This window comes from Bombina bombina, chromosome 6 (genome assembly GCF_027579735.1).
Source record: "Bombina bombina isolate aBomBom1 chromosome 6, aBomBom1.pri, whole genome shotgun sequence".
NCBI lineage: Eukaryota > Metazoa > Chordata > Amphibia > Anura > Bombinatoridae > Bombina > Bombina bombina.
Window position 1 is genome coordinate 1,030,858,628 of NC_069504.1, and position 26,146 is coordinate 1,030,884,773.

General features: G+C 36.2%; 1 protein-coding gene across 1 annotated transcript in view; it reads right to left on the bottom strand.

Moving 5' to 3' along the window:
* POLR3B (RNA polymerase III subunit B) overlaps positions 1–26,146 on the bottom strand; it is a 791,018-nt gene that overhangs the window by 65,803 nt on the left and 699,069 nt on the right. The window contains exons 19-22 of the mRNA XM_053719663.1: positions 24,488–24,646; positions 22,400–22,517; positions 21,567–21,709; positions 8,773–8,876 (exon numbers count right to left, since the gene is read on the bottom strand). Coding sequence (XP_053575638.1) covers positions 8,773–8,876; positions 21,567–21,709; positions 22,400–22,517; positions 24,488–24,646 — 524 coding nt within the window. The remainder of the gene's footprint in view (positions 1–8,772; positions 8,877–21,566; positions 21,710–22,399; positions 22,518–24,487; positions 24,647–26,146) is intronic.

A 26,146-nucleotide genomic window follows, 5' to 3' on the forward strand; every position in this document is an offset into this window, starting at 1 on the left:
AGCAAGAGTAGAGATAGCCCCATCAACTTTGGGGATCTTTTCCCAAAACTCCAATGTAACTGCTGGCAAAGGATACCATTTTTTAAACCTTGAAGAAGGAATAAAAGTACCACCAGGCCTATTCCATTCCTTAGAAATCATATCAGAAATAGCATCAGGAACTGGACAAACCTCTAGAGTAACCACAGGAGGTTTATAAACAGAATTTAAACGTTTACTAGTTTTAATATCAAGAGGACTAGTTTCCTCAATATCCAATGTAATCAACACTTCTATTAACAAAGAACAAATATACTTCATTTTAAATAAATAAGTAGATTTGTCAGTGTCAATATCTGAGGAAGGATCTTCTGAATCAGAGAAGTTTTAAAAGACCTTTTACGTTTATTAGAAGGCGGGATGGCAGACAAAGCCTTCTGAATAGAATCAGCAATAAATTATTTAAAATTCACAGGTATATCTTGTACATTAGATGTTGAAGGAACAGCAACATGCAATGTACTATTACTGATGGACACATTCTCTGCATGTAAAAGTTTATCATGACAACTATTACAAACCACAGCTGGAGATATAATCTCCACAAATTTACAACAAATACACTTAGCTTTGGTAGAACTGTTATCAGGCAGCAGGGTTCCAACAGTGATTTCTGAGATAGGATCAGATTGAGACATCTTGTAAATGTAAGAGAAAAAAACCAACATATAAAGCAAAATTATCAATTTCCTTATATGGCAGTTTCAGGAATGGGAAAAAAATGCAAACAGCATAGCCCTCTGATCTGAAAAAAAGGCAAAAGAATATAGGAATGTGGCTTTAAATAATGAAAATATTTGGCGCCAAGTATGACGCACAACACAAACAGAATTTTTTTTTTGCCACTAACAATATCCGGAAATGACACACTTGCGTCATTGAAGACGCAACCTTCTGAAAGGAATTTTTTTTGCCGCTAACAACATCCGGAAATGATTAATTTGCATCATCGAACGTAACTTCGCACCAAAAATGACGCAATATACTTTGGCATTTTGCGCCCTCGCAAGCCTAATTCTGCCCGCAAATTTAAAATGACAGTCAATTGAAAAAAAGACTATAACCCAGGTAAGAAATTTTTTTCCCTAAAAAATGCATTTCCCAGATATGAAACTGACAGTCTGCAAAAGGAAATATACTGAAACCTGAATCATGGCAAATATAAGTACAATACATATATTTAGAACTTTATATAAATACATAAAGTTCCAAACCATAGCTGAGAGTGTCTTAAGTAATGAAAACATACTTACCAAAAGACACCCATCCACATATAGCAGATAGCCAAACCAGTACTGAAACGGTTATCAGTAGAGGTAATAGAATATGAGAGCATATTGTCTATCTGAATAAGGGAGGTAGGAGATAAATCTCTACGACCGATAACAGAGAACCTATGAAATAGATCTCCCGTGAGGAAAACCATTGCATTCAATAGGTGATACTCCCTTCACATCCCTCTGACATTCACTGTACTCTGAGAGGATTCAGGCTTCAAAATGCTGAGAAGCGCATATCAACGTAGAAATCTTAGCACAAACTAACTTCACCACCTCCATAGGGGGCAAAGTTTGTAAAACTGAATTGTGGGATTTGCGAGGGGTGTATTTATAGGCATTTTGAGGTTTGGGAAACTTTGCCCCTCCTGGTAGGATTGTATATCCCATACGTCACTAGCTCATGAACTCTTGCCAATAACATGAAAGAAATAGTATGCGCTGTCTGAATCACAAAATAAAACTTTTGGGTTTCATTTTCTTTTAAAGGGACACTAAATTCAAAATTAAAACTTCCATGATTCATGTAGAGCATACAATTTGTAAAAACTTACAAAGCACAATCTTTTTTTTTTTTTTAATATTTTTATTGAGGTAAAGTTTGACACATAAACAAAGTATTAAAGCATTTCACAATTACTGTTAAGGATAACAGGTTACAAAGCTCATCATACAGAAAATAAGAATGTAGACGTTGGTAATGACAATTGGTAAAAAAACAAGGTAACAAATGAATATTATGCTATATAAAAACATAGTGTGAACATGTCAATGAAAAGCTAAGCCTTTCCTCTCGCTTAAAGGGCCACTCCTGGACCCCTGGTCAAGTAAAGAATTTGCTGTAACAGAAGGCTATCTACATTAGAGAAGACCTCTCGTGGGTCTTATGTTTACCTCAGGTTTTAAGATTTTATAAGACTATAACTGATAGTGCAAGATACAAATAGTGTCGTAACTGTGGATTGAAAATATAAAAATATAATGGGCTCAAACATCTGCCACTCAAATAACAGACAGCTAAAGTCAAAGCATGACCCCAGCTCAGTAGTTTTCTTATACAATAAAAAAAAATAAAAAAATGGGAGACAGGCGGGTCTGATGAGAAGTTAGCTTAAAGCACGTGCTCAAAAGGTGTATTGAGACCACACTAGATATATTATACATGAGCCAGGGCTTGCAATTGAGTTCTGGGTTTGAAATGTACTAGACTTGATATGTGGTAAATCTAGGTCTGTATAGGAAAACACAAATAACCACAAGATGGAAGCCCATATCCCTTTTATGGTATATCAGAGATAATGAGGGAGCTCATTTCTAAAGGCTAGCTAACTATACTTATTGAAGAGGCCATGTCTTAAGGGGATTATTAAGGAGAATACTGAGAGCAGGCAGAAGCTAAAAGCTCCAGTGGAATAGGTAGACATCATCATCATCATATCTAGTGTCCCTCCGGAGGCCCCCCCAAAGCCCCCAGAACAACACACCGGCAGGAAGATATGGTATCCTGCCATTGCAATGCTTGCACCTAGATCCACATGGTCCCTACAGTAGCAAAAATTAAATATACTCTGCAGCTCAGTGAGACATACCTGTGACAGTAGATGGTGTAATCCAGCAATAATAATCACACATTAAAGACATTTGTTGGCAGTACATCAGGAACAAACTTAATAGACAGTGAGTTAGAAACACAACAAGATATATATATAAAAAAAAAAAAAAAAGAATGCTCATGCAAACACCTTTTAAACTCTGCAGAGAAAAAGAGCAAACAGTCATGTCACCTGACTGTGTTTCCAGCCTCATACATTTGGGAAAGTTTGTAAATCAATAACGTCTCAGAGGGAGCGTAAAAGCTCTCAGATCTGGAGGCTATAAGATAATAGAGTCAAAATAAAAAGGGGATCGTAACACAAATTTATTGTCCCCCACTAGGGCTCTAGCCAATTCCCATGCAAGTGAGACGGAACCAGTGTAAAGAGTTCCTGCAATCATGGAGGTTAAAGATGTCCCAAGAGCCGGGAATACACAGCGGCGGTGCTGCAAATGAGTAAGCCTCTTTAGATCCCATACCCTTCCTTCTTTCAAATCTGTCTGTTAGATTCAGAGTTAGCAGCGCTCTTGGCAAGCACCCTCCGGGATGTAGTGCTTTTGTTTTAGTAGCCGCCATCTTAGCCGCCTGTATAATCTGGGCTTTCCGTTTGTGTATAATCATCGGGGCCAGCAGCTTGTTTCTTTTGTGTGCTGTTTTTATAGAGTTAACCTTCTTAGGCAGCATCCCATGCCTCTGTTTTCAGTGAATATGCGGGTATTGCAGTCTCTTGATAATTGCACACTTTACAACTCTGCTTGGGATCCTCACTTTAGTATGTGTTCCCTTGTAAGCAGTGTGACTATCTCTTGCTAGCTCCTGGGTTATAATCATGCGCAAGTGACTTTCTATGGTCCGAAAGTGCTCCGCTATTAGTGATCTAATATTAGACCCCCAAGCTTCTACTGCCTCCATAACGGATGAAATGGCTCCACTGTGTATCCGGGCTGTCATGGCTTACTTGACAGCAATTAGTATGAGGGCTAATAGAGTGGCAGTATATTAACCGCTTAAACTGATTGACACAAGAGTAAGAGTTTTTAATCCTATTACAGGATCTCGTAACCCCGGAGTTCGGGGGGGGTTTATTATACGGCAGCCCCAGACCTACGCTCCATAACCTCCACAGGGTCCCCTTCTGGTACTTAACTCAGTGTGTGGATGTAGTAGTTTGTAAAGATGGCTTCCAGGGCCACGAAGAAGTCTGTTGCGCAGCTGACTCAAAGAGTGTAGGCAAAAACACTGTCAGAGCCTCCACTTTGAAGGTATATTCATTCTCAGAGATGTATATCTGCTCCACAGCAATAAATATTATATATTTGCTATAGTTAGATTGTGAAAATAGATTCAGATACAGAGAGCTTCATGCAGACATGTCTTGCCGCTTTGAGTATAGGCTCCGCCCCCCATAAAGCACAATCTTTTTAAATGTACTCATCGAGGCACCAGTTCCTACTGAGCATGTACAAGAGTGCACAGTATAAATGAGTGTTGTGATTGGCTGCTATTATATTGTATTTTTTTATGTATATTTGTTGATTATCCAATTCTATTATAATGGCCCTATAAGTGGTAAGTATGAAGAAGTTCAATGAATAGAAGATTGCTTGGAGTGGATTAGATATGTAAATAGAAAAAAATGGATAAAAAAATTAAACTTTATTAACATATATATATATACACAAATGGACACAACAGTAGGAAGATGTAGTGGTAGGTATTTAGAGATGGGAATTTATGCTTCCAAACTCATTTGATCCAACACAACAAACCATCTATCATCTGCTACAAAAAACAGACACAATAGTAGGGGGATGCTATAGTAGGTATTTAGAGATGGGAATAGGCGCTTCCAAACTCTTTATTCAACAACCAAACTATCTAGCATCTTACTACTGTTAATATTAAAAAGGGCCAGTGGCTCAGGGGATGTGTGTGTTCCTTTAAGTAGGATAGAGCTGCATTCAGTGTAACAGTCAGGATCAAAAAAGCCCACACTTCACAAATGTATCCACACAAAAGCAAACAAGCTATGCACTCAAGGGCGTCGTCCTACCTGCGTACTGCTTTGATTTAACAAAGTCAGACGATTTCTAGCTGTATCCCTATATGTAATTTGTTACAAACATACATACAAGCAAACGTGCCAAACATTCATATTGATCAAATATAGACACTTATCGCTCACAATATATCCATGTGATTCCAAGCATAACAGTAGTCTATATGTATACCATAAGCGTAGTTGGGGATTGTCAGAGCGGTATAATATATAATAAGCCAAAATATTGTGTATAAATTAGCATACAGTCATCACCCTCTGAATGGCCCAACAAAGTCTCGCTAGTGTATAGGCAGCAAAAGTTTCATCAGCGGTATTTTGGAAACCGCTCCTACGAGTGCTAAGGTATGTATCGGACACACTATCCACTGACACTTAATATAATATAAACAGCAACATATATCTAAGAGTTTAAGTAAAGAGTTTAAGTAAAGACTTCTGAGTATTTGTGCCAAGTTTAAGATAGAATTGTCTGAAAGTCGGGAAAGTGATGTAATTTCACAAGGATCCCAAAATAGACAAACCTAAGTGTCTGTAGAGGGCAGTGCCAGCTACCATTGGTTTATAGTATTTTATATGAGTGGAGAAAGAAAGAGGTACTATTGGGCACACTAAAGTTAATGTATATTATTATTGTGAAATTTACTGGTTTCAAATAGGTCAAGGGAGCAGAAAAAGTGGGAGGTTAATGAAATAAAATTGAACTTTTATTAATAATATTTATAAAATAATAGACATTTTAAAAGAACATTAAAAAACATACAAATACACACACCTGCCCTCTGGAGGTTGAGTTCTCAAAAAACTCACTACAATAACGAGGTAGAGGTATCTTATAAACTCATAGCATGTGGGTAGAGGTGATGAAGTACTTATCCTGTGGGATGTACTAATAACAATATCTTTATTATATCATGGAGCCGTTGTGGCCAATCTATCATGCACACCCTTATTACAGTGCTAGGGTTTATGATGATAATAGAAAACTTGCTGTGCAAGATGGGTAGTGGTTTCAATTAATGCTCATAAAACGGAGAGCCTTCTAGATATCAGATTATAATGTAGATAAATCAGAGACAATGATCAATACGTCTATAATATATCCAAAACAGAGTGTGACTCTAGGTCTGTATTGGATATAGATATAGCTATACCGTATGATAAGGTGGAGAATGGGATATATATTTCTCAGCCAGAACAGCTAGGAAGTGAGCCCATTACTGATATTTATCAAAATACACAAGTAACGTTATAGTTAATCCTAAACGTGGATTCCCTATATCATAGGTTCATTATTTATCAAACTTGCAAATAACGTTATGGTTAAGGGTAAATCCTATATGTGGATTCCCATATCATAAGTTCTATAGTATATGAATATTCAGATCGTCCGATCCAGTTTAAAGTAGTGAGATATTAGAAATATTAATTAAAATTATCCCAGGATCCCAATACGGTATTAAGGCTGCTGTTTAGGCACAGCGTCTTTATCGTATAGATACCATTTCCCCTCTAAGTCTCTAGGTTAGCAATCCGTGGATAAGAGCAAAGGTACTATTCATTTTAAAAACCCATAGCAATATAGTATCTATAAGAGTCAAAGTTTTCTATATTCACAAATATCTGGATACCGTTTAACCAAAATGTGCAAATGCACCAACAATTATTCTAAACAGAGAGCAGGGCGAATGCCTTCGCCACTGCTTTGTCAAAGGCAAAGGCTGCCCACTTTTTTCCTCCTTAAATAGAGAGTTAGACTAATTAGCAAATTCTAACGTCTCAGTACACGTGACTGTTTAAGCACCAATCACTTGGTATTTTGTCTTGACCAATGGTTTCTCCGTGGGATAGGGGAGTGTAAAGGCTCATCCTATTGTATCTTCTGAGTTATAGCACACCCACTTTGTTTGACAAAGAAAACATAGTCGGTGTTTGGATACCGCACTATTAGAATAGCAAATAATTTCGATTTCTGCATTATTCAGTGAGCAGTGTTTCCATATTTTCCAGAAAGGCCAAAGGTGTATATATTACTGGCAGTGCTATGTATTTTATTCTCCCATTTTTTCTTTAGGAAGATATTATGCTCAGATTAATGATAGTGCTGTCATTAAATGTGGCCAAATCTATTTAGGAAGCTCCCCAAAGTTATTTCCCTTTGTAATGTATAGGGACAGAGTAGTATGTCCTGTAAGATATTTTTTGCTCAGTTTTGTATACGTTATAATACTTCATATTTCCGCTAAAAGTTGTCCATACAGTGTGTGTTGTTAATCAGGTGTTGATCATATTTTTATGGATACAGTATAATATCCTCTTGTCTGTCTTATATTGATTAATTATATGCATTCACAGATAATTGATTTTTCTCCATAGTTACTGGATGGCTATATATTCAATGAGATGTATAGCGTAATCATATTCACACGCATGTGTTGGATACTTAGAAGAAAGCACTATAGCTTATCTGTTCCTTCATGCCTTTTGGGAACATAGATTGTAGTCTGAAAATCCATTTTGAATCTGATTTTAGGAGAGCTGATTCGGTATCGCCACCACGTATGCCTATTCTCATTTTCTGTAGAATCCAGGTTGGTAATTCTAATTTGCTCTGATGATGTTCAAGAAAATGTCTTGCTACTTTGGTCAGTTTCTTGCCTTTTTCACAATCTTTTTCGGCATTCCTGATATTACGCAGTGTTCTCCTAGCCTCACACGAAATTTTCGTCGACCTACCTATATATCTTTTCTTACATGAGCATTCCAGGCAGTATATGATGTTGTTACTTTTGCAGTTATACATTTCCATCATTGGAACTTTGCTACTTGGAAAAATCTCCATCTCAGTAATATTTCTAATGTACGGGCAAATATTTGCAGCCCCCACAGGGATAGGTGCCTTTTAGTTTGTCCATCCTTTTGGGAGTATGTTTGAATATACTCCCAAAAGGATGTTCCCACATCCACCCACTGGATATTAATAAAAGTTAAATTTTATTTAATTAACCTCCCACTTTTTCTGCTCCCTTGACCTATTTGAAACCAGTAAATTTCACAATAATAATATACTTTAACTTCAGTGTGCCCAATAGTACCTCTTTCTTTCTCCACTCATATAAAATTTGTGCCAAGTGTCTATTAAGAAAAACAATTACTCTTGATTTGTGGTCTATGAGAAGTCTATTGTACATCAAGCCACTGAAATAAAAGTACACTTTAAATGCTTCAGTAATTAGTTGTATTTTTTATATAGCTACAAGTTTTAAAAATGTTAAATCCAATACTTCTTAATTAGTAAAATTATATTTAATAATAAAAAAAACAAAACATCCAGGGGCAGTAAAAACTATTAGCCTACATAACAGTACTGCATAACAACAATTTGGAGATGCTTAGTGTTAAATTACTAGATTGGGTTCCCTAGGGTTTGGATTAAGATTTCCCAAAATATTAGTTAAGGGTTGGTGTTACATTTAGGAACTTCCAATTTAATACTTAGAAATCTAGACAGCAAATTGACGTACATTACTCTTAATTGTCTGACTATTACAGACCAAGAAGAAATATGATGACCAGGTTTCAACATTACCTGGACACAGCTAGATTTTGTTAATTTACATTTAAAAAAACAACTCTCAAATAAGAGAATTTAGGAATTTCATGACAATTGGTTTCAAAACAAAGAAAATAAATGAATAAATAATATATAAAAACTTTACCTGAAACAAAATGTCTATTGTTTTTTACGGATACTAAATGCTAACTATAATTTCAGAATACAAGAAACGTATTAAATTACTAACCGTCATACGAGAGGGGAAACCATGAGGATTCATAATGATATCAGGGCATATTCCGGTATCACAAAATGGCATATCTTCTTGTGGTACAATTAGACCACATACACCTGTGGAAACAAATAAACATTTATGTATTCATTTTATATTTATGTTAAAATAATTTTTATTATGATTCAAAAGGCATGTAAACATAACATTTTCAATTGTCCCACATTTTCATGTACAGGATTCATAAATGTATGATCAGTGTTCTACCAACAAACTATAGAACAAAAGCATATTAATACATGAGTATTCCTTTTCAGTGCAATTACATATTGATAACAGTGGTGGTCAAGCAAAATAATGGTGGTCGACTTCTATTGATAAAATTAACCCTTTGACCATCCCTCTAAAATGTATTTAATTATCTTCCTGACATTCCACCTAAAAGTGTTGAGTTGTTGAGTCGGGATTAATTGAGCTATGATTGACTATTTCTGTTGCCTTAAGATTGTTTTCTTACTTTTATGTATCTACTTCAAACTTGTTAAAACTGAATAAACCTTTTAACAGGAACTAAACTATACTGTATGGTCATTTATTTCTTCTTAATAGTTTCTAATGAATAACATCTGTTATGTCTCTTGGATTACATCCTTAGGGTTATAGGTTCACAATCACATCCTTATCTCATGTATATTATAATAATAGCCTAGAGCATCTTAACTGTTCATCTCCATTTCTGCACATTATCATTCCCTACTTGGGCTGCTATTCATGATCCAATAGAACCACACCTTCTGAAACTGGTCCATGTTACTTTGTATTCGGGCTGTCCCTTCTGACATTATGCATATATCTTGTATCTTATCTGTCACCTCTTTCCATGTAGGTGTTCCAACTTTCCAATGTCTCGCTATACATGTCCTAGTTGCTGTACATAAGATTTTAATAAATGTATTAATTGCTGGATTGAATTGATCGAGCCCTCTATTTAAGAGTGCCTGAGGTATTGTTAATGATATGTGTTCGTCAAGTAGGTGACATAATAAGTTGTTTAGTTGGGACCATATGTTTTTTATTATAGGGCAGGTCCACCACATATGGATATACGAGCCTTGTTCTCCACATCCCCTATAGCAAAGCCTAGAATCAGTAGATGAGAAGAGGGATGTTCTTATAGGGGTCAGGTACCACCTAAATGAGGTTTTGATGGTGTTCTCCCTAAGGTCTGCACTAATCAAACCTCTACATGAGTCATAGAGGATCTGATTCCACTCTTCACTCGGGATAGCAAACCCCAAATCTGTCTCCCATTTCAACATTAAGTTAGATTTGGTGTTACATTTGCTTTCTTGAATATCTGTATACAGTTTAGAGATTGTGTGTTTCTCCCTATTCGGTGACATGCAGAGTCTCTCTAAATTTGTTTTTGGGCATCTTGTATGTTGTACGAGGTATCTATTCAGAGCTGATGATATTTGTAAGTAAATATACCAGTGCAGTTCATGGGGTGAAGGATTTCCTGTAGTTGGTTATATAATATTAAACGTCCTCTCAGTAAAAAGTCTGCTACTCTGTAGAGCCCTTTGTTCGCCCATTTCCCCAAAGATCTCTGAATCTCATTTGGTATAAGAAGCCTTAAGGGTTTGGCCCAGGTGTGTGTTTGTATGAGAGTCTGGCCTGTGGTTGCTGTTTTCCAGATAGAGACAGTGTGTAAAGTGGCTGAAAGTCGAACCTTATTGTGGTGTGTCTGCCCACCCCACTTCCATAGGATATCATCCGAGTATTCCTGTCCATGTATATCCCTTTCAATCTCTGTCCATATAACATTATTGGATTGTTTACTTAAGAGGGTAGCCTGGGCGAGTAGTGATGCCTGATAGTAGTCAGCTAAATTAGGTAGACCTACCCCTCCTAATTGTCTGTGTTGGGTAAGAATTTGTGATGCTATTCTGGCTTTCCTATCGCCTCTGAGGAAGGAATGGAGATCGGATTGTAATTTTTGTAGATCTGTAGAGGGAATCTTAATTGGTAAGGCCCGAAATAAATATAATATCTTAGGGAAAATATTCATTTTAATGGTTGATAAGTGACCATACCAGGAGAAGCCCCCTCCTTTCCATTTCCCAATATTTTTCCTTATAGTCTTATATAATGGAATGTAATTTAAATTGTATAATTTATCAAATTAATCTGAAATTTTGGTTCCTAGGTATGAAATAGAGTTTTTCACCCAAGTAATGTTAAAATTAATCTCAATTAATTTTTTTGTGTGGGGGGGGGAGCGACAATGGCAGTGCTTCGCATTTATCTAGATTAACTTTGTAACCTGATATTTTAGAGAATTCCTGCAGAATTCCATATAGATGTGTTAAAGAGCCCATAGGTTTAGTCAGCGTCAGCAGCACATCATCGGCAAAAAGCGATAATTTGTATTCTGATTGTCCTATATTGACCCCCTTGATGTCTCCTGAATATCTAATACGAGATGCTAGCGGCTCTATACAGATCGCAAACAGGAGTGGGGACAAAGGACAACCTTGTCTAGTACCATTCATTATTTTTATAGGTCTCGACTGATACCCTGCTGCACTAACCGTAGCCATAGGTGTAGAGTATAAACCCTTGATCGCTTGTACGAAAGCCCCCTCAAACCCCATTTTGGAAAGAACTGCAAACATGTATGGCCAGTCCACTCGGTCGAAGCCTTCTCCGCATCCAGCGATAGGAGCAGAGAAGGCGTTCCCTCCGCCACTAGGAATTCTGTCAGATCTATTGTCCTCCTGATGTTATCCGGTGCCTCCCTTCCCTGAATGAACCCCACCTGATCTGGGTGTATTATATCTGGAAGTATATGTTTAAGTCTGTTGGCTAAAATTTTTGTAAGTATTTTTATATCCTGATTAATAAGGGAGATTGGTCTGTAGTTTTGACATCTTGTCCTGGTTTAGGGATCACTATAATTTTGGCTCTGAGTATGTCCACTGGAATCTCTACTCCCTGCATTACATTATTGCAAAATTCTTTGAGATGAGGGATTAGTGCATGTTTAAAGAGTATGTAGTATTCACTGGTTAGGCCATCTGGGCCAGCTGCTTTCCCTATCTTGAGTTCTTTTAAGACAGTAATTATTTCCTGGGTGGAGATTTCTCCGTTTAGAATGTCCTTGTCAGATGGGCTAATTGCCTTAAAGGGACAGTAAACCTTAAAAATAATGTTATATAATTCTGCACATAGTGCAGAATTATATAACATTATTTAGGTGCTATAGCCATAAAAGCCTTTTTTTACAGTTTAATTAGCTAAAATACGCCGCTTTTACAGACCCGCTCTCTGCTGAGCGGGTCTGTAATATTCAGTCAGTGCATCGGACCAGCTGTATAGTCACAGCCCGGCCCGATCGCGCCATAGCACTAAGTGCAGCTCGCTCCTGTCACAGGAGCGAGCTGCACTTAGTCTTATGGCACGGTCGGGCCGGGCTGTGACTATACAGCTGGCCCGATGCGCTGACTGAATATTACAGACCCGCTCAGCAGAGAGCGGGTCTGTAAAAGCGGCGTATTTTAGCTAATTAAACTGTAAAAAAAGGCTTTTATGGCTATAGCACCTAAATAATGTTATATAATTCTGCACTATGTGCAGAATTATATAACATTATTTTTAAGGTTTACTGTCCCTTTAAGTTCAGTGTGTTGTAGAAATGATGCTAACAATCTCTTGTCTGACTAGAGTGTTGGACCTTCTGACCATCATATAGAATTTCATAATATGTGGCAAAGGTGTCTGAGATGTCTTGTGGGTTAGTCGTTTTTGAACCATCCGCGTGTTGTATAACAGGGATAGAGTATGTCTTGACCCTTTCTCTTAACTTGTTAGCTAGATATTTATCGGGTTTATTTGAATACATGAAATAATTGGTCCTTAGTCTCTGAATGGCTCTTATAGCTGATTCGTTTAAGATTTTTTCCTGTACTTTTCTCTTAGTTTGGAGTAATCTAAATATGGTAGGGGAGTGTGTTTGCCTGTGTTGTGTTTCTAAAGACTGAATCTCCGACTGTAGCTGGTCTATGGTTTTATTAGCTTGTTTGGCGAGTTTCGCCTTTTCTTTAATCAGGATTCCCCTAAGATAAGGTTTGTGTGCTGCCCAGGTAAAAATCGGGTTAGTAGTGGAGTTTTCATTTTTTTGCCAGTATTCTGTCATGCTTTTAAGTGTTTCTTTGTAGATGAATTCCCTTCCTAATAGGTTCGGGTCATAAGTCCAGGATCTCTGTCTGTGGAGGTTTACTATACCCCTCATCTCCACCTGAACCACCGAGTGGTCAGACCACACGGATGTATGTATGCGGGCATTTATGATGTTTGGGATGAGAGTCTGACTCACCATAATATAATCCAGCCTGGTGTATTTGTTATGTGCATGTGAGTAGTAAGTGTGGTCTGTAGTGTTGCCAAATAAAGTTTCCCAAGTGTCAACTAAATTATGTGTATCTAGCATTTCTTTTATTGTTTTTGCAATGGAGTTTTTCCTAAGTTGTTTATGCGAGGTTTTCTTCTTAGAGTCTCCTGTTTTAGCTGTCAATGTAATATTAAAATCACCAGCCAGAATTGTTCTGGTCTGGGACCACTGGGTGATAAGGTGTGAAATCTGTCGAAAAAATATGTGTTGCTGTTCGTTTGTTGCGTATATGTTACAAAGGGTTACCCTTGTGTCTTGTATTCTCCCTCTGACAATTAGATATCTGCCTTTTGGGTCTGTTATTACCTCTTCAGTTGCAAACTGAAGGGATGAATGAATAAGGATAGACGCACCTCTAATTTTTTTATCTGTGGTTGAGTGGTAGTGAGTGGGGAAATATTTGTGCCAGTATTTGGGTATTAGGGTTTGTGTAAAGTGGGTCTCCTGTAGAAATATGATCTTCGCTCCCAGTTTTATATATTGATTAAGAGCTACCTTACGTTTTACATTGGTATTGAGACCTCTCACATTATGTGAGAGAATAGTGAGTGTTGTCTGCATCATATTTGTCTGTGGGATACTCTAGTCTTGTAGGATTTTGTGTGGAATTGCTCCCTATTGGTCTGACTAACTGTTGCATTCCTTCCAGAGACCTCAATGACCATACATAAATAGCAATAAATAACAAACTTCAACTTAACAAAAAAACAAGAATAACAAAACTTAGATTTCAGGAATAACTCCTGAACATAATTTAGACTTTGCATAAACATCTTAAATAACTAATGGTGCATTTGTAACATATCTATCATAGTACCTACTGAAATAGCAAAGGATAATCTTTATCTTAAGACATCAAACCATTTTTTCGTGATATAATCATTGCAATTATTAACATATCTTCATAATCTATAGAATATGAATTACCACATAAATTCCCCCTATTATGGGGATTTCACCCCCTTCCCCCAATTTTTCTCACTCTCATGTTGAATTTGTAACCTTATACTGGTTTTACCATATGAGGTATAATCTAAATCAGAAACAGAATTGGTGATGATATTTCCGTGAAGCATTCCCTAAGCTAAAAAAAAAAAGAGTCAATAGTCTCTGCTCCAGGGAAAATAAACAGTCTTTTGAACAGTTTTTCTCTGTATACTCATCTGCATCTTGCCTCCATGAGGAACCTTCCAGAGAAGCCAGGGATGCTTCCCTATTGTCGCTGCCTCTTCTTTTTTTTCATTTCGGCTTTTTCTTGGGGACTTTTGTCCACTTTGTTTTCTTATTGGCGTCTGTATTTTGCATGTTGCCTTCTTTTTCCGAGTTTGCTTGGTTAGAAGGCAGCTCTGGAACCTCCAGACTAAGGTAGGCACAGATATCCGGTATATCTTGTCTGTCTCTTATCGTAAGGATTTTGCCCTCATGCAGGATAGACAGAGCAAAAGGGAAACTCCATCGATAATTTATTTGGTTCTTTCGGAGCAGCTGAGTGAGTGGTCTTAGTGAACCCCTTCTTTGTAGTGTGCGTACACACAAGTCCTGATAAAATTGGACCACTACTCCCTGATACTTGAAGGTGGGATTTTTCCTCGCCGCCTGGAGAATGGCTTCTTTTTCTGGGAACCTGAGCATTTTAACTATAATATCTCTGGGTGGGTAGTCCCCTTTTGGCTTGGCTTTAAGGGCCCTGTGTGCCCTCTCCATCTGGAAGTTGTCTTCCGCCATACTGCCTGTGATTGCTTGGAATAGCCCCCTGAGGTAGTTTTGCAAGTCTGGTTGAGTTATGGTTTCTGGGACTCCTTTAATGCGTATATTACTTCTGCGGGACCGATTTTCTAAATCCTCCATTTTGTCGTGGAGAATATCTATTTCCTGTTGATGATCTTGGGTTTTCTGAGAAATAGCTGAGATATTTTCTTCCATTGTATCTTCATTATCTTCTAGTACCATTACTCTTGTGCCCAGGTCTGATATTTCACGCCGGAACTCTGCCAGGCTGTTAGTTATTGTGGTTTGAAAAGAGTCCATCTTGTCCTACATTTTTTCGAAATTGTTAGTAATGTCCTGCTTTGAGACTAGGGCTTTGATATCATCTTTTGTAACTGGAGTTAAATCTCTGGCGCTGCTTTGAGGATCTATGTCCGCTTCTGCATCAGTTTCCTGATCAATTTCTTGTGGTTCTATTGCCCTTTCCCCTTTAGAAGGCTTGAAAAACAGACTAGCTGTTGCTGCTTTTCCTGCAGAGGGAGTTTTATTTGGCTTTCTAGCAGCCATATTTGCCACAGCGTGGGGTGACTATAGTTTATTTGTAGTAACTGAGGTTCAAATGAAGTTAGGCCTTGTATTATTATTTAACCCTTAAGTCGTAGTGTATTTATTACTGCTCCTCTCGTTTAACAGTTCCAGCCACAAACTAACTTTATCATATGTATGTCACAAAACTCCTTGATTATGGCGGGGCCCGCTAAGTGATTTTCTGTACTCCCTTGTGAGTTGTCAACTTTACAGCTTCTCAGGGTTCCCTTCTATCCTCTATACAGTTAGCCAGTATTTTAAGTAAATATTGTGAGAGCAAGTAGTGCTCGACTTACATAGTGTGGTAGCGCAGTTGTGTCAGGTTAGCAGTAATGGCGCCGTCCGTTATTGCGCAGTTTAGTTGATACCGGAGCCTGCTGCCATTAAGACATACATAGCGGATTACTGTGTCTGAGGTCTCCATCCTCATTTGCCGAGCCCTGGTGTTGGCTCAATGTGTCTCTGTGCCTCTGTCTCTGAAGAATCAAAATGGCGCTAACTTCATGCGCATCTGAGACTTTCCTCAATTCAGCTCCTATGTAGGCTTACCGGTCCGACGTCAAAAGTCGTCTTTGAGGTCCCACTACATTTCTTGGGGGTTGGTTATGGTGCTTGTTGTTTGTATGTCAGGCTGGACCTTGATTAACACTCTTTTGCCTTATGTCTTGCACGGAGCTACACAGCTATGCGACCATTCTTACTCCCGGTCCTTCATTTTATATTTAAAGAGACATGAAACCCCAATTTTTATTTTTCATGATTCAGATAGAGCATGCAGATTTAAACAACTTTCTAATTGACTTCTATTATCAAATTTTTTTCATGCTCTTGGGAATGTTTGTTGAAACGCAGGGATGGATGCTTAGGAGCCGGCCCATTTCTGGAGCACTATATGGCAGCAGTTTTGCAAGAATGTTATCCATTTACAAATGCACTAGATGACAGCACTATTACCTGATGTAGTGCTCCAGACACATAACTACGTATCTCATCAACAAAGAATATGTTTTAAAAATTGTATGAATATGATATTGTCTTCACAATGAGGCCCATTGTCAACCTCATGAGAATCTATGGATCTAGATTCTAGACCAACGATTAAAAAAACGCTATTACAGCAGCATGAGTTATGCAGAGATATGCATGGCCTGCAAATTTAAAGCAACAGTCAAAAAAAAATAATACTTTCATGATTCAGATAGAGCATGTAATTTTAAACAACTTTCCAATTTACTTTTATCACCAATTTGCTTTGTTCTCTTGGTATTCTTAGTTGAAAGCTAAACGTAGGAGGTTCATATGCTAATTTCTTAGACCTTGAAGGTCGCCTCTAATCTAAATGCATTTTGACAGTTTTTCAAAACTAGAGGGCGTTAGGTTCATGTGTTTCATATAGATAACATTGAGCTCATGAATGTGGATTTACAGAGGAGTAAGCACTGATCGGCTAAAATGCAAGTCTGTCAAAAGAACTGAAATAAGGGGGCAGTCTGCAGAGGCTTAGATACAAGGTAATCCCAGAGGTAAAAAGTGTATTATAACTGCTGGTAGTGCAAAATCAGAGAATGGTAATTAAGGGATTATCTATCTTTTAAAACAACAAAAATTCTGGCTTTGACTGTCCCTTTAAGCTTTTTAAGAAAATAAAAAAATACCATGCTTGCTATTTTTTAATATACTTGATAAATTGAATCTAATAGATTCACGACCCTATCATTACTTGGATCAGTGATGGCCAACCTCACAATACAAGTGGGCCGCAGAGGCCTATATGGCTATTTAACACACATGTAATAACATATCACCTAAAAAATGTCAAGTGGAACGGGACCAGATTTAGGCAAGACTTGGATTTAATTTCTCTAACAATGTACAATTGTACTGCTTAGTAAAACACATGCATTTTAAATGAAACTATGGCTATTATATTAACTTAAATGTAGAAGGTTATAATAATAATAATGTAAAAAAGTGAAACACACTATTGCAGGTTTACATAATTTTACAATAAAATAATTAAAAAAAATTGATAAAAGTGCAAATGTTTGAGCAAATATCCATATGATAAAAATTAAACAAATTTCCATCAAATCACTTTGTTCCCAACATACAGTAATTTTGCACAATAAAGCAGCAATTCTAACATTAAACCAGTAACCACCATCCACATAACATTTTACTTAGTACCTTGACCTTGGGGCAGGGTGGGGGGGAGCTTAAATACCAAGATGACAACTCATTCAACTTTATGGGCACACAGAATAATGGCAATGTCATGGCTATTTATGAACACCAGTTTCTAGAAAAACAAGATGGCTCAGTTAATATATAGAAGCTTTATTTGGATGAATAGGTCAAAGCAAAGAAAATGCCATAAAACACCACAGCACAATACATAAAATGAAAGAATAACCATGAATTAGGGATTAGTTAATATATTATTTTTTGGCAAATTTAATTATTAGCTTTGCCATTAAGGTACTCCACAAACCAAAGGAAACTTATGTTATCAGCAACCAATGTGAATCTACAGACTTACACAATATACTTTTCAGGTACTTAATAATAAAATAAATCACCAAATCATACACAAAAAAAGGTAATACAATTGTTTCAAAGAAACTGCAAAATAGAGGGGAAAAAAAGACAAGAGACAATACAATTGGTTCTTAAAGATTCAATATTAGTTCAACGTTTGTGTGCATCCATGAGTTCACAGCGTCAGGATGTCTCTGACATGGGCAGTGTTTTCCACAGAAAATATTGCCAGCTAAATGGCATTATAATGGTACCGGGTGAGGGCAGTGTAATACTTTTTAAAATATAAAAAAATTTCTGTTATTTATAAATATTACTTAAGCTGTCCGAAGCGCACGTTAATTGCAAAATGCAACAAACTAATTTAAAGATAAATTTGTGCAACAAACATTGAGCAAAAAGAAAAAAAAAATCAGGTGGGTGGTGTGCCCATTAATCAGCTCCTCAGCCTCACATAAAATCAACATTACAGACCCGCACGTAAACGTAAGGTAAGGTAGAACAGGCCAAGCTTTGAGAACCTCTTATGTGCCAAGACGGTTCCCATAGCAGACAGCCTCTGTGTTGTTTGTTTTGTGTGAAAGTGAATGATAAAAGATCCGTGAAATCGACACAGAAAGGCAGAACAGCAGAAAGAAGTGAGTACTCTCCATCATAGCAGCTTCTACCCTCTGCTGACTTGTGTAACAAAAGGACCTACACATCCAACCGCAGATCTAACACAGCTGTGCATTTCATTAGATGAAGAGCACTAGTGACAGAAGTAAATAATTAACTTATTCTGCATCGCTGACTGTGCTTATAAGCCAGTCATAGCTGACAGATTTTAATACAAGTTAGCACAAAGAGGGCATAATAAGCTTAGAATAAGTTAGTAATAGTTTAAAGCTAATGAATAGTCTGCGATAAGAAGAACAGAAATTAACTGGTCTGAATGTGGTCAAATATGCAATATCATGAGTGCACTAAAAATAGTGACTGCTGCATATTATCCAAGAGGAGAAAGCAGGCGAAATAGTTCCTTTGAAGTACATTACTTATAAAACAGGTGGGTTATAGCTAGAGAGGTCACTACTGCGAATATCAGATTAGGAACGGATTTCTTTCACTGCTGTGCAACAGGCAATCCACAAGAACCGGTTGCATTTTGCACAACTAAAAATAAAACAGACAAAAAAAATCAGGTACAAAGCAACAGAGCCATAACATGTAAAAAAGTTACTACCCCACTCAATGTTAGAGATAGGACTAGAGGAGATATATATATATATATTTTTTTTTTATAGAAATATTATTTATAGAAATGTTATATACATACACACTATACTTATATATATATACACATATACACATACATATACACACACATACAAACATACACAGTCCAGAGTATGTTTGTGGATTTTGTTTATTTTTTGTGTGTGTATGTTTTAAAGCAAATGTTTTGAATTTATAAAAAAAGAAACTGAAATAAAATATTTTAACATCAGGTATCCATTATCCAAATATTAGTATATAAAAATGATACTCAGAGTGTAGCCTTTTAATTTACCAATGCACAGCTTTGCTAGTTTAATAAGTGTATAAGGAAAAAAAAAGTCCTTATTAGCTTTTAATTTAGACCGTCACTATACGGGAATAACTAAAATACAATGCAGTTGTTAAATAGCTTTCCCAGGAGCGGCTGAATGGCTTCAAGTGATAAATTTGCATAGTTGTGAACACACAAAGGGCTGATTAATTGAAAACCATCACAATACTTCTGTCCTGTACTGTTCTATATAAAAAAATTAAATTAGAAAAGCACAGTGAAACAAATATAAATGCAAAAAGTTCTAAAAAGCTCTATAATGTTCATCATACAAATAGAACTGTAATTTTTATTTCATGCAGTAAACTGAGAACTGGGCCATTTCATCTTAGTATGTGCTAAAGGTCAGCAGTTCACCCAATGGCTCTGTGTGAGCTAAATATTTGCTTTCCCATTAAATGAGCATTTAATAAGCAATTCATATAGGTAGCTTAGCATAACAAAACCTGGTGAATTAAGAGCAAATGCATCTTTCCTAGGTCATCAACTGGCTGCCCAATTTATCTGTAATTTTCCCCATTAAACGCAACTTATAAAGAACTGCTGTACAAAAATAAATAAATAATAAAAAATATATTTTCTAAAGTTTGAAAATGATTGCAAAGTTTGTTAAAACCAATAATTACAGCATATTTTCGATGGTCTTCCAAAACAGATGTATAAAATATATTTTAAAAAACGGATTTTACCTATATTTCGAGTGTGGTTGAAAACACAATTATGATTAATACAAATAAATCTATAGTGATTTTATTTAAAATTAAATATAAAAAATATTAATCTGACAATGAATATAAACATTAAAAACTTAAAAAAGCTGCATTGGAAGATTCTCTTTAGTTTTAGACCCATTATTCCAATTTGGATACAAAAACCTATAACTTTGTAAATGCACACAAACTCTGTTTCCTGGACACAAAGATTATTATTTTTTTTATATTTCCTCTAAGTTAAACAAGCCAAAAGAAAAAAAAAAGTCTGCGCTTCTTTGATGTAATGAAAGCAATATATGACTGTTCTTTAAGAGCATTTCTCAGTCTGTCAAGTGAAAACGGATTAACAAATCTAACAAAGATTTGCAGATCACAGTCTTTGCAGCAATGACGAGAGGTATTAGGAGTCTTGTATTTGAACAGATGATAGTAGTAGTTTTTTTCTCTCTAAAGAAAACTTTTCACAATTTAAAATCCTAAGAGGGGTTAAAGGTTTTGCATGGACAAATGCAAAGATAATTACTAGACAATAAGGACTTTGTTTAAAGTTAAAAAAATTATAACTTGTCCTTAAAAACAATAAATGAAAACAAAAATGGATTGGATGTGGGAAAATGGTAATACTAATGCTCTCGTTAAATTTACATTTGAGAAAAAAAACTTGATTTTCAGTGCTGCTACTTAATTTTCGATGGATCCAGGGAATACTAGTTTTAAAAAAGAATGATATACCAAGATTTAGATTATGAAGACGCCATAGATATATTTGAGACATTATAATTATGGAGCATGAGTACAGAGACTCACTCTAAACCACTGCATTAAAATGACAAATATATTGTGGTAAAAAGGTAAAATAGCTGTTATTAGATTTTGACGGCAGATAAGACCCATTGGCCCAGCAAGTCTTCCAAATATTTATTTAAAAGACTACGGAAAAAGAAACAACTGGATCCATAAGAGATCTTTAATTTGCCATTTTGATATATTAGTTATGAATGTTTAATCATATTTTCAGGATATACATACAACTAACCTAAACTTCACCGAATTCCATTAAGTGAGGAGCACCTATTATTTATAATGCGATGATATTCAATATATCTACTAGGTGTTTCGATATATCCACTAGATGCTCTCCACTTTTCAGATTGGTAATAAAATAGCAATAAATGATAGGTAGACCAAGTTGTAAATTATTTCATTTATGATCCGATACCTTTCTGTCCGTGACGACTGCTGAACTTATCACCAATTTCAGGCCGTCTAGTCTGTCTCAGAAGAATTTTAATAAGAAAAGCCTCTTCTGCATTTGATGAGATCATTACTTTTTCAATATATGAATCTGTAGACCCTTTGTAACTAAAAGGAGAGAGTTAATCAACACATTAAAAAGTTTTAGGCCAAAACCAAGATTTTTCTTTTTTAAATGAATCTTATCACTAACAGCACATTTGAGGAACAAAGATTGTGCTAACAATTCTAGAACAAACATCAATAAATTAAAGTAGGAGCAGCTGCTGCCTAAGGAATTTACTCAGCAAATACACAGACAGACATAGTTCCTTTAGTAAAATATATATATTCTTTTATTATAAAGGCAAAAAACTATATATTATATACATAATGACAACTACATAAAAAAAACCTCACGGAAATAATACTCCTTAAATTTGTCTGACCCAGATCCTATTTTTCTTTCTCATTTATTAATCCACTTATACATTAAAAACCCTGCTCGCCTATCCTAGGGCAAAAAAAAAAAGGAGTAATATCTTTAATGTAATCCATTTTATATGAATACGCTAATTAAATTGTGAATTAGGTTAGGAAGTATCTGCCTATATATTCTATAGTTGAATAGTTGAGATAGAAGTTAAGTAGATGGCTACCAGACAGTAACTGCAATGCAGGGTGTGAGCAAACGTTTTACACTAACAATTTCAAAGAATTTTTACAGAAAACAAAAAGGCTGCAGTCACATCAGGTAAAGAGCTACAATTATTCAGTGTCAAATGACTTATATGGCAGATTCCCTTTAATAAGACTTACGATATTGGCACATCCTTAAACTGAGGCTGCTGTGGCACACTGCTACCCTCTAGAGGTGTCTGAGTGACAGTGGGCATGGATTTATTAACAAGCACCTGCTTGTTTTCCACTTTTTCACCTAAGAACAGAAAAGATAAATGCAACAGACAAAAGTGATTGACAGGAGGATTGCATAACATATACAGGGAGTGCAGAATTATTAGGCAAGTTGTATTTTTGAGGATTAATTTTATTATTGAACAACAACCATGTTCTCAATGAACCCAAAAAACTCATTAATATCAAAGCTGAATAGTTTTGGAAGTCGTTTTTAGTTTGTTTTTAGTTATAGCTATTTTAGGGGGATATCTGTGTGTGCAGGTGACTATTACTGTGCATAATTATTAGGCAACTTAACAAAAAGCAAATATATACCCATTTCAATTATTTATTTTTACCAGTGAAACCAATATAACATCTCAACATTCACAAATATACATTTCTGACATTCAAAAACAAACCAAAAACAAATCAGTGACCAATATAGCCACCTTTCTTTGCAAGGACACTCAAAAGCCTGCCATCCATGGATTCTGTCAGTGTTTTGATCTGTTCACCATCAACATTGCGTGCAGCAGCAACCACAGCCTCCCAGACACTGTTCAGAGAGGTGTACTGATTTCCCTCCTTGTAAATCTCACATTTGATGATGGACCACAGGTTCTCAATGGGGTTCAGATCAGGTGAACAAGGCCATGTCATTAGATTTTCTTCTTTTATACCCTTTCTTGCCAGCCACGCTGTGGAGTACTTGGGCGCGTGTGATGGAGCATTGTCCTGCATGAAAATCATGTTTTTCTTGAAGCATGCAGACTTCTTCCTGTACCACTGCTTGAAGAAGGTGTCTTCCAGAAACTGGCAGTAGGACAGGGAGTTGAGCTTGACTCCATCCTCAACCCGAAAAGGCCCCACAAGCTCATCTTTGATGATACCAGCCAAAACCAGTACTCCACCTCCACCTTGCTGGCGTCTGAGTCGGACTGGAGCTCTCTGCCCTTTACCAATCCAGCCATGGGCCCATCCATCTGGCCCATCAAGACTCACTCTCATTTCATCAGTCCATAAAACCTTAGAAAAATCAGTCTTGAGATATTTCTTGGCCCAGTCTTGACGTTTCAGCTTGTGTGTCTTGTTCAGTGGTGGTCGTCTTTCAGCCTTTCTTACCTTGGCCATGTCTCTGAGTATTGCACACCTTGTGCTTTTGGGCACTCCAGTGATGTTGCAGCTCTGAAATATGGCCAAACTGGTGGCAAGTGGCATCTTGGCAGCTGCACGCTTGACTTTTCTCAGTTCATGGGCAGTTATTTTGCGCCTTGGTTTTTCCACACGCTTCTTGCGACCCTGTTGACTATTTTGAATGAAACGCTTGATTGTTCGATGATCACGCTTCAGAAGCTTTGCAATTTTAAGAGTGCTGCATCCCTCTGCAAGATATCTCACTATTTTTGACTTTTCTGAGCCTGTCAAGTCCTTCTTTTGACCCATTTTGCCAAAGGAAAGGAAGTTGCCTAATAATTATGCACACCTGATATAGGGTGTTGATGTCATTAGACCACACCCCTTCTCATTACAGAGATGCACATCACCTAATATGCTTAATTGGTAGTAGGCTTTCGAGCCTATACAGCTTGGAGTAAGACAACATGCATAAAGAGGATGATGTGGTCAAAATACTAATTTGCCTAATAATTCTGCACTCCCTGTATATATAGATAAACCAAAGGACAATTAAAATGTATTAATGGAGAATGTGTATATTGTAGACAAGTAATTAAATAATTACACTGTCTGATTTATCCTCAGATAAAAATTAGCCGGATTATAAAATGTTTTAGAAAATGTAAAATAATGTCAAGTAGCCACGCGTTAAATGTCCCTTTAAGAGCATTTGCGAAATCACAATCTAACTTAGGCTTCAAGACAATGCTTTTTTCGTGTTTCAGTTCTGCTGTGAGGGAATTATGCTAAACGCAGAACTAAGGACTCAGCAGTGGATTAATACAATGAATGACCATAACAGGGATCTTTTTCTATACTAATTATAGTTACCCGGTGAGCAAATCCCATCAGCATCTAAGATTTCATGCCTCCAAATCTGCTTGCGTGTTGTTGCGTCCAGCATTGGTCCCATAACTTTATCAAATGTTTGATTGCTGTAACGTTTCAGTGTGCATTTAGCATTCTTGTACACAAGACACCTTCCAAATCCTACAATGAAACCAGAAATATCAACCAGTCACAAACAGTAGAATATAAATATTCCCCCCCCCCAAACTGGACAGCAGTAAAGAAAAGAGACTATTTCATTTCTAAGTGTTGGTTGTAAAAAAAGGTTGTAAGCAAAATGTTCTCTTGAGTACACACATTCCAAAGAACTGAAAATATCTGTATTTAACACTCAGCAAATGTTAGCAAAAATAATTTAAAATGATGCTCTTAAAGGACCACTAAATACAGTAGAATATCATTCAATAAACACATTAAAAAAAATAACACAAGCACAGTTTGAATTTCAAAGGTAGTAGTAGATTTTCTAACAAATTTTAAAGTAAGTTACATTTTCCTTCCCAATGCATTATGCGACAGACATCAGCCAATCACAAAATGCGTATACATATTTCCTGTGAAATTAGCACATGCTAAGTAGGAGCTGGTGCCTCAGAAGGTGTGCATATAAAAAACTGTGCACATTTAGAAAATGGAAGTGAATTGGAAAGTTTCTTAAAATGGTGTTCTCTATCTGAATCATGTAAGTTAATTTTGACTTTACTGTCCCTTTAAGAACATTCTACTGGATAAAGTAGTGTACATTATCAGAAATATAATGGGAGAGATTACGAGTGGAGCGCAATAGTTTGCACGCAAGCGATATTGGGTTTTTGTGTTAGTTTGCGCACAAGTTAAATTGTGTTCGTAATACAAGTTGAAAGTAAATGCGAGCGAGTGAGCACAATCGCAACTTACACTAGAATGATTATCGCAAGCTTAGGTCAACTGTTTTGCGAAACATAAAATTGTCACCAAACATAAAAAATACATTACAAAGTACAGTTACACTCATCATAACACTAATTTATTACAAAAAAATATTGCACAAATATGATCTCAGGCAAAGGGTTTTAACATAAATAAATACATATACATGTCTAAAGATGGATATATATATACACATCTATTTATGTATTTATATGTGTATATATATATATATATATATATATATAAAATTTATAGACATATATACACATATAAACACAAATACATATGTAGACATATATATGTGTGTATGTGTGCATTGGAGCCCTTTGCAGTTAAGTAGTATTAATATTCTGCTATGTGAAGAACGTTGAAATGTGAAATATTCATATTTTTATGTCGTGTTATCGCACCTGAGAATGTGTGTTCATGTTAGCGTGGGGGAACATACATATATATATATATATATATATATATACACACACACACACACATATATATATATATATATATATATATATATATATATATATATATATATATATATATATATACATATACATATACACACACACACAGTATATAAACATTTTTATTCTAAATTGTAAGCCCTAAGCCAATATTTTTGTGTTAATCACCATTTTTTTTTTTAATAAAAATAGTTCACTGCAGCTGCAGCGCCTGTCTAGTATTACTTCTATCAAAATAGTCACATAAAAGGTGCTGCTTCTGAAC